Here is a 10,000-nt window from a genome sequence, read left to right as displayed (position 1 = left end):
AATTGACCCACTCGGTGTTGGTCTGGATGTTGTGGGGAAAAGGTTGTTCACAGTAACTTCCCTGTTTGTTTCTCGTTGCCACTGTATGGGTCTCTAGGGTAAAGTCAATTAACTTCACCCCCTAGAGACACCAGCCCGCCACACACCATGGTATACAACTCTCCATGTAATAAAACCATCCATTGACATGAGTTAATACAGACGTTCTATATTATATTTAGCAAAATGAAATGAAATATAATTCAAATATCCATCTTTACCCTCATCAATCAATTCAATTGAGTTGCTTTCGATGTTGATAATAACCAAACAAAAGAGATAGACTTAAATGCTGTTGTTTCTCTCTTGACTCAATTAAAAAGAGCTTATTAGTCTTGGAAAATAAACTGTACATTCTCTCTCTCTCTCTCTCTCTCTCTCTCTCTCTCTCTCTCTCTCTCTCTCTCTCTCTCTCTCTCTCTCTCTCTCTCTCTCTCTCTCTCTCTCTCTCTCTCTCTCTCTCTCTCTCTCTCTCTCTCTCTCTCTCTCTCTCTCTCTCTCTCTCTCTCTCTCTCTCTCTCTCTCTCTCTCTCTCTCTCTCTCTCTCTCTCTCTCTCTCTCTCTCTCTCTCTCTCTCTCTCTCTCCCCATTCGCCGACCCGATGCCGGGTGTGTGACGTCACGGGGCGGGGGGGCTGGGTGTTCCTCGGCCGCGCGCCGCCTCGGTACCAGTCGCAGTGGGAGACGCAGCCTGATCGCATCTCTTAAGACGCGCGGCTTAACCAACGCTACGGGAAAAATAGTTTCGTGATTAATTGTTTGCATTCCTCGGACCTTTTTCTGGAGATAAGCTGAGAGTTTAAAGAAGCGGCGTTTATCACACAGGTGAGTTTTATTTGTTGTTGAAGGAATACAGCAAAATATACTTTGATATATCGCGTTTTGTAGCGCGTTGTGTGCTGCTTTTGTAGAGGATTTGGTTCGAGAAAATGTTAACCTAACTAAAATAACTTTGATAATGAAAGGTTACTTTCACGATTGTTAATGGTAGTTGTTCTGGGGTTAATGCCACTCGTTTGTTTTTGCAAAAGCTCGTTGACACTATCGTTAACTAAATGCCAGTAATAATCAGTAGGACCGTGGCTCAAGATTAGATATGATCAGCCGTGTTTGCCCAGCTATGCGGGAGACAAACAGCCTCCAACAGCACGGAGCGCGCAACCTCAGCGTCGCTAATACGACGGCTCTCCTGCTGTGACTGCAATGAAAGACTCAAAGCTTAGCTGAACCTATTTTCTTTGGAAGTGTGCAGTCAGCTCGGTTCCACTTGGTTAATATCATCTGAACGTGTGTTAGTACGCTTCACTTAAATGTAAGACCTCGTCAAGAATCGGGGCCCGTCTAACGTGACTTGAGCTCTCGCTGTGTTCCTAATGACTAACAGCCTCGTTCAAATAGCTGACTCATAAATTCGGCTTATTTCCCCTCTTCCACCAGGTCTCAGGCGACGGCACATCCCTTTCTGTCTATCATCTGAGAGGGGGGTCTTCATTAGCCCTTTGAAGTTGGATCATCAGAGGTGTGAATGCTCAGTCACGACAAGTGACTATCTTCCTCAAGAGTCCTCACCATCTGGTGAAAGCAGTCGTTGGGAAGCCCTCCATCTGGAAATAAATACCAAAGGATACCCTACCCTATATCCTCACAAGCCCCAAAGAAGAGACTCTTCTCAACTTTGACCCACCAGAGAACTATGGGGAACCAGTTGACCGAGATTGCCCCCAACACCCCCTTCCTGCCCAGCTTCCAGTCCCTACACGTGGTGGTGATCGGCCTGGACTCGGCCGGCAAGACCTCCCTGCTCTACCGGCTCAAGCTGAGGGAGTTTGTGGAGACCATCCCCACCAAGGGCTTCAACATGGAGCGCATCAAGGTGTCCATGGGCAACTCCAAGGCGGGCGGCACCACCTTCCAGGTTTGGGACGTGGGCGGGCAGGAGAAGCTGCGGCCGCTGTGGAAGTCGTACACGCGGCGCACCGACGGCCTGGTGTTCGTGGTGGACGCGGCCGAGCCGGAGCGGCTGGAGGAGGCCAAGGTGGAGCTCCACCGGATCAGCCGCTCCCCGGAGAACCAGGGGGTGCCCGTGCTGGTGCTGGCCAACAAGCAGGACCGCGACGGAGCCCTGTCGGCCCTGGAGGTAGACGCGTGCGCTTTACTTGGAGTGTTTCATTACTTTGTGTGCGTAGACTTTGTGCATAGACCCGGTTTTAGGTTTGGCCTGATAGCAGACCCAAGAAATGCTATGAGTATGTTCTCAGAGATTATAATCAATCGAGATTCTTTGAAAAGAGCCAAACATTTATGATTGCCATTTACTTGATATAGGGTTAGTGTGTAGATGTATTTGTCTGACATTGTCAAAAAAAATTCTATCCCCTTACTTAACTCTATTTGAATGACCTCAAATCCTAAATCGATGACTCGACAGCGAGATTGGGTTGGTACCTAGTATCATACAACTAGTACACAACACAGCTGCAATAAAGACGGGCATTGGTGAACAAATATTAGCTAATTCAGATGGTAAATGATGGGGTTGAGGCCAACAAGGTTGTCCTTTCAGAGGTTTTCCCTCCAGACCAAAGCCTTGAAGTTGAAAGGTGTCTTAGCTGAACAATTGAACATTTTACTACTTATTCATGTTCAGTTCATTGTGGCAGCATTGCTGTGCTTGTACACAAGCTGTGTGATGGATTTGGATGTTCACTTGTGGCACGGTCAACTAGGAACGTCTTGCAGCATTCGAACTGTATGCATTCCTGAACGAACCACATTGAAGCCGCATGCTGACCCCTCTCCCGTGTCTGGTGTTTCAGGTGGAGAAGGCCCTGTCCATCCATGAGCTGAGCTCGTCCACGCTGCACCACACCCAGGGCTGCTCTGCGCTGGACGGCCAGGGGCTGCAGCCCGGCCTGGAGAAGCTCTACGAGATGGTCCTCAAGAGGAAGAAGATGCTCCGCCACAGCAGCAAGAAGAAGAGATGAGCCGGACATCAGGACCGCCATGAGAGAAGCGGCCTCGAGAATAGAGAAGATGTATTTTTTTTGGTTATTTTCGGTCCATTGGAGGGTTGACTTGTCGCGCACACAGGGTGAAAGGGTGCGCTTTGTCCTTGGAAGGACAATCTAAAATGCAGACGAAGACTGAAGGAATACGGACAGATGCAGGTTAGTAACACAACTTGTGGACGATGTGTTGAGTTTCTTTTTTGGGGGCGTGTCCTAAGCCCTCCATACAGCAGCTCGCTGCTGACCCACAATCCCTCTCTTCCATCACACTTGAGTAGAAGTACTTCTCCTGGAAAACCACGTTGTCGTCACGTCACGCTTTCTTCTAAGAGCAAACAAGGAAACGGTGCTGCGCATGGAACTAAAGACAAGCTGACCGATCAGTGCAATATACGTTCCGAACGCAACCAAACGCGACACTCTTGACTCACTCTTTTACCTTGGTGGATGTGCACAAATGGAACACCCTCCCCCTTTGACTCACACAGCCTCCTGTTAGGACTTAAGACTCACCGAACCTGTCGTGTCAGTGCAATGCTAGACCAGCCCTATAGCACACGTTTTCCTACCACTCCTTTTGATAGAAGACTTCTTTCACTTAAGTGTACCACGTTCCTTACAGTTCACCAAGTCGCATGTGTGACCATAGCTCTTTTGTTGACCAAAAGACTATAGATATACTGGTTGTTATGTTTTTCATTTTTTTGTACCTTATCCTGAGCCTAAAAGAGGTGTTAATAGTGTTAAGCTTTAAGACGACGGTGGAGTTGTGCCATCCGACTCTTCACAGCGTCACGGTGTCTTTCATGGTGTCCGGCGAGTGGACGGACACAATGGCGTCTAATGTGGGACAAACAAGCCCTGAAGCAGCTTGCCTTTATCACGTATAGGTTTAAGTTTCCTTTTCAGTTTCCCGCCACTGTTGTCGTGTTCACGGTTCAATGTTTTGCACGGCTGGATATCTGGTTGGCTGGTTTGCCCAGCGAAGTTGTAACCACAAAACGTTTCTTTTACATATTGTACATATGTTTTTGTAATACTTATGTAAAATGAATAAATTATTGAACAATATGCCATCATAGTTTTGTTGATTATATCCCTTGTGTTCTCTCTGGATTTTCGACGGATGCATGCGAGTTGAGAAAAGCTGGAAGTTCTATTTAATGTGGTGGTCTTTCAAATGCACGGTGATCTCTGAGGTCAGTCTGGTTTTCTGGGAGTAGCAGGACGTCCTGGGAAATTCTCCAATGATACCATGAACTGCATTTGCTTTTTTAAATGACATTAACACAGGCTTGCATTATATGTTGGTTTTGCCTCAAAGATCGTCAAAGACCCTTTGATACCATCATGGCTTGAGTCTGCAGTATGTATCAAATACATTTCAAAAAGAGACCCAGGGTGCTATTTTAGCTGAAAGGCTGTATTGGCCTTGAGAAGAGGTCCTTCTATAACTGATTTGTTTACTCTTGTGTAATGACTCACTCTGCCTCATTCCTCTCCTTATCGCCATGTTTGTTCACAGAGCTATTAGGTGGCCGGTTTCACATCGCTGCTCTAATTCAAGCTGCTTCTTCCTGATGAGTCTATTTAGTCCTTTCCCCTCGAGAAAATACCTGTCAATCACACACAAGTTAGAAACTTGGAAACTTAGGTTTTCCGACCTTCCGAGTCTTTGACACTGGGCCTTCAGTTTTCTGTGCTTGTGTTCCAACTTCTACTTGATCATACGTTATTTGTGCATCCTAATATCAGGATATAGATTTTTTGGGGTGCATGTCTGTGCGTGGGCGAAGGATTGAATACTAATGTAAGCTCGAGAGGTTTGTTTTTGGGCCTTTCAAAGGTAGATGGTTGTAGCTTTCAACTGCGGTCATGCACACAAAAACACAGAATAATTAAACCTTATGAAGATATAAATGATCGTCCATAAAAAATAATACGAATTATCTGTCACCTGTGGCTGTGATATAACAATCATTTGATAGAAATAAAAGTTAATACCGCCAAATAATCGGGAATGTTTCATGTGGATAAGCAGTTGAAGGAATACCTCTCTTTTAGATAGAAGGGGGTTGAAACTGACTCATTCAGACCAGACCCACTTTAGGTGCTGGAAGTCCTTCTTTAGTACCGGAATTAAACCGCCCCTTCATTGAAGGGTTCCTACGCAGCCGCCAAGGGGAATCCTTTGTGTTGGACAACAATGCAGACAACGGGGCCGGAACCTGCTACCTGCCATGAAGGGCCCCAAGAAAGGGAGAGACCTGTCCCACAGGAATGTGATAGCCCACCGGTTCTCACCCCCAACAGCACCCCACCCCCCCTAGACCGCCTGATGATACTCACCACAGTAGTTTCACCCACCCCTGTGAGCAGAGCCTGCCTGTGAGCCCACCCACTGGGCTGATGTCAGACCTCTGTGCTCTTCCCTCCACAGGAGGAGAAGACGCTTCAGAGAGACCTCAGTCTGTTTGGTGTGTCAGGGCCTTTATAGGAAATGGGATGTCGGTTTGTGTAGTCTTCTGCAAGCAGGACTCTCAAGCTTACTCGTCAAATTCCTTCAATGTTTCGGAGGTATGTGCCTGATTCTGGGGCTCGCAGATAAGATAAGATACGTTGAGTTTCTCTCTGCGGGTCTGCCAAAGCCCTAGGGGAAATTGGGTTTCTGTTCATGACGAAGCATGGACCGTGTCTTCAAACGAATTAAAAACAATGGCCGTGCCTGAGAAAAGTGTGGCAATAGACAGAGAGATCAAACTGTTTCATCAGAAATAGAGGAAATTTGCAGGGAAAACGAGTGCTGATTTTGCTTTACCTCCAAAAAGATTGGACAAGAGCAAAGAGAGAAAGGGTGTTACTAAGTCTTTTAATCCTATTGGTTGGCATTTTAAAACAATGCAAACCCATTTTTGGAACATTAGATAACAAAGCTGCTTTTTCAGGGGGGGGGGGGGGGGGGGGGGGTTTGACAGACAAAAACATACAGCCAAACAAGCAGAAAACAAGAAACAAAAGGCTAGCATTAGCACACACCCAAAACCGGCCATGAGAAGTCTGTGATTTGATTAGATGTTAACATCATTATACCTTTTCTAAGAAGTTTTACTCCTAAGTTATTTTCTTCCTTAAAAAAAACATAATTATATGAACTAAGTTATAATTACAAAGCCTTGCCCCTGGGCTAAAACGCTATAATTGGAATTTAGTTTATAAAGCCAGAGCCACATAAATAGCCAATTACTGTCGTGTAAAAACACGGTCCCGTAGGATCCAGACTAGTCTCCGTCATCAACATAAACACACACACACACAAACACACACACACACACACACACACACACACACACACACACACACACACACACACACACACACACACACACACACACACACACACACACACACAACACACACACACAATTATTCTTTGGTTAACATTAAATGCCAGGTTGTTCTACTGCCATTTTTAATCTCCTCACGTACCTCAGCTGAGACCTATTAAAAGGTTAGCCCCGCCCCCAAACTAGCTAGCGCTGTCCTAAACCTGTCTGCATAAGTCTAATCCTGCCTACTTATCCCCTCCTGAATATGACGCAGCGAGCCATATGTTTAAGCACAGACCCCAAAGTCAACGGCCCAATTACTAGACACCACAGTCCTGGGCCTGACAGCATGATGGATTGCTTTGGAGTTTTCATCCCACTAGTCGCTAGTTTAGCGATTCCTGCCTCATAAACACCTTCACCCACCAGCAGTCAAATACCAACAGGCTATAGCCAGTGCCCATGTGAGAGAGAGAGAGAGAGAGAGAGAGAGAGAGAGAGAGAGAGAGAGGGAGAGGGAGAGGGAGAGGAAGAGGGAGAGAGAGAGAGAGAGAGAGAGGGGGAGAGAGAGAGAGAGAGAGAGAGAGGAGACAGAGATAGAGAGAGAGGAAAGAGAGAGAGAGAGACAACAACAACAATGCTATCTCAATCACTATCATGATAATTTGCCCTGCCCCGCCCGTGACACTCAATCCGATTATCCTGATTGGAGTTGGGCTGTCAGGAGCCCAGCAGCAGCCGAGGGAATTAGTCAACAGTATTGAAAGGAAGTAGAGACACGACACAATCAAACAGCATGCCAACCCAAGTACAACATACTGCATCGAATGCAAGCCAAAAGTAAAAATATGTTTTTAACATACTTTGGAGTCGCAGTATTCAACATCATGGCTGTAGTTGAAGCTGACACATTACATCCCACTCAGTTTTCCGGACGAAAAATCAAACAAAGGAAGTCCAATGTCTTGTCCTAACTACTTTTCCTACTTTTCCATCTTATATCTGTTTTCACTGAATTATGCGTCACTTTAAATGTTGTTACCGCAAGGGATTATAGGACGGCATTATCTCCTTTGCTTTTGTAAAGGATGGTCCCGTGGACAACGTGCTGACGGAGATAAGAAGGAAAGCGCTGAAGCACATTTCATTATTTACATAACTCGCCCGGCTCTTTTCATGGCTGCCACTTAGAGACTTCCTTGTCATCTCACTCAGTGAGTAGCCTACATCCGCAGAAAACAGCCTCCAATTTGTCTGCCCAAAATATTAGCCTCTTCCTCCAGGCTCTGTTGTAGAAGGAAGGGTCACAAGAGAAACTGGACATCAGACTATAATAAGAGTGCTGAGTGCTTTAATAATAATTAAACATTGCTGTTACATATTATGTATTTCGTATGTTAGTAGTTATAGATATTATTGGGGTTGCTGGTTAGTGTTGTAGTGGTTCTTAATGATATTTAACTGGTTCCGTTAAGATGGTCTTGTCCAAATGCATTATGGTTTATCCAAAGGACTGCAGTGTCCAAAGTACCTCAAGGTACTTATCGATTATAAGAAACGTAGTTAGTTACAATAAGGAATAAGAAGTCTCACTGAAGACTCAGTTTATTACTAACTTTACTCCTATTTGGTCGTAAGTTGTCTGTGAATGAGATCCTACTTGATTATACTAGATATGCGTTCGGTTGATATATATATTAGGCTTGTGTGTGCCATCCGGGTACAGTACACTGTTCCTTGCATACTGCGTGGGACTCGGATTTGGGAGCCGTCCTACTCTCTCCTGCTACTCTCTCCTGCTGGTGTGGAGGTTGGGTCCGGGCCAGTGTCTTCAGAGTGTCTCAGCACACCGCCTCGTCCTGGCTGGGCTCCAGTCAGTGATTCCCCTCCAGCCACTACAGCTGTCCCTGGTAGCTGCTACGAGGGTTGATGAGTAAAGAGGGGTTGTTTGCCCCGATTATAGGGAGCAACAGTCTTGGGGATTGTTCAAGGTAGTTCTATGCCGACAATGCATTTCAACCCCCCCCTCCCACCCCAACCCCCTCTCATTAATTAACAATATCCCCCCCCCCCCTCCTCCATTAATTAACAACTTTAACTTTTCGATAGACGGCCTAACATGCTCTGTATTGAGTGGTCTGTCTGTCCGTCTGACTGCGTTACCACTTTAACAGCTAGCAGCCGAGTCTGCCTGCCTGTCTGTCTGCCTCCCTGACCTATCTGTCTATTTCTCTGCCTGCTTGCCTGTCTGTCTTCATGCCTGACTGTCTGTCTCCCTGTCTGCCTGCCTGTTTATATGTCTGGCTGTCTGCCTGTCTGTCTCTCTGTCTGTCTGTCCATTGGTCTGTCTGTCTGTCTGTCTGTCTGTCTGTCTGTCTGTCTGTCTGTCTGTCTGTCTGTCTGTCTGTCTGTCTGTCTGTCTGTCTGTCTGTCTGTCTGTCTGTCTGTCTGGCTGTCTGTCTGTCTGCCTGCCTGTCTCTCTCTATCAGTTTGTGGGCCAGTTTCCGGCCTTTCATGTTAATCAATCCATCTAGCTTTCACTTCACTTTCCATCTCAACTTTCACTGTTTTTGTCCTCAGACGGCCCATCAATATGTCTGTCTCCCCCCCCCCCCCCCCCCCCCCCTCTCTCTCTCTCTCTCTCTCTCTCTCCCTCTCTCTCTCTCTCTCTCTCTCTCTCTCTCTCTCTCTCTCTCTCTCTCTCTCTCTCTCTCTCTCTCTCTCTCTCTCTCTCCCCCCTCTTCCTCTACCCCCTCTCTCTATATACTCTCTCTCTCTCTCTCTCTCTCTCTCTCTCTCTCTCTCTCTCTCTCTCTCTCTCTCTCTCTCTCTCTCTCTCTCTCTCTCTCTCTCTCCCCCCTCTTCCTTTACCCCCTCTCTCTATATACTCTCTCTCTCTCGCTCTCTCTCTGTGGCAGGCTGTGTCCTATTAACCCAGTGGTTAGGGACTACTATACAGCAAAGCTCCTGGCCTCGCCACAGAGGATTTGACAAACCCCTCCACTTTTTTCCCCTCGACCATCTCAAGGTCTGTTTTCTCATCTTTCCCTGACTCTGGATTTCGTCCTCCTCCGTCCTCGTTATAACCCTCTGCCTCATCTCTCGTTCCCTTCTCTGTAAAGGCTCCATTCTGTTCTTGATGATCCACTATCTTCTGTTTGGATAGGATCTGATTATAGTATTGTGGACTCCTATTTAACCTAATTTCCCCTAGTAAAGTTGACCATGTTGGTTGCTGCGGTGTTGTTGAGTGCCATTCAATCACACAAAACCAAAAATGTGCGCTTGGAAGGAAATCCAGGGAAGGGAAAGCGTTTGAACGCTGTTTGTGTTTCTCTGTATATCTTTCTCCCTGTAACTCTACTCTCTTTCTGCTTTCCCCGTCCTGCCCATTTCTCTCCACGCTACGTTTGCCATCCGACCAGAGCCGGGCTGTAATTGCGGCGGGTGAGCGCTGTGTAGTTTGCGATGCGTATCTGAGGTCAGTGTTGCCAGATTGGGCCAGATATCCTGCCAAATTTGGCAACCATGGCTGCAACGTGCTCCATTCAGGGTTGCCAGATTGGACGACTGTCAGGGCTGGCCCTGAGTCCCCCGCCCGGTACGGAGGGTGGGTCCCGGGTTCACA

General features: G+C 46.8%; 1 protein-coding gene across 1 annotated transcript; it reads left to right on the top strand.

The window, feature by feature from the left end:
* Positions 1 to 691: 691 nt before the first annotated feature.
* On the top strand, positions 692 to 4,120 carry arl4d (ADP-ribosylation factor-like 4D). Its single transcript, XM_030348111.1, has 3 exons — positions 692 to 863; positions 1,476 to 2,175; positions 2,855 to 4,120. The coding sequence occupies exons 2-3, from the start codon at positions 1,732 to 1,734 to the stop codon at positions 3,020 to 3,022; spliced, it is 612 nt and encodes a 203-aa protein (XP_030203971.1). The 5' UTR covers positions 692 to 863; positions 1,476 to 1,731; the 3' UTR covers positions 3,023 to 4,120.
* The last annotated feature ends 5,880 nt before the right edge of the window (positions 4,121 to 10,000 follow it).

The sequence above is a fragment of the Gadus morhua genome, chromosome 2 (genome assembly GCF_902167405.1).
Source record: "Gadus morhua chromosome 2, gadMor3.0, whole genome shotgun sequence".
NCBI lineage: Eukaryota > Metazoa > Chordata > Actinopteri > Gadiformes > Gadidae > Gadus > Gadus morhua.
The sequence above is the reverse complement of the archived record's forward strand: the minus strand, read 5'-3'. Positions and strand labels throughout refer to the sequence as shown.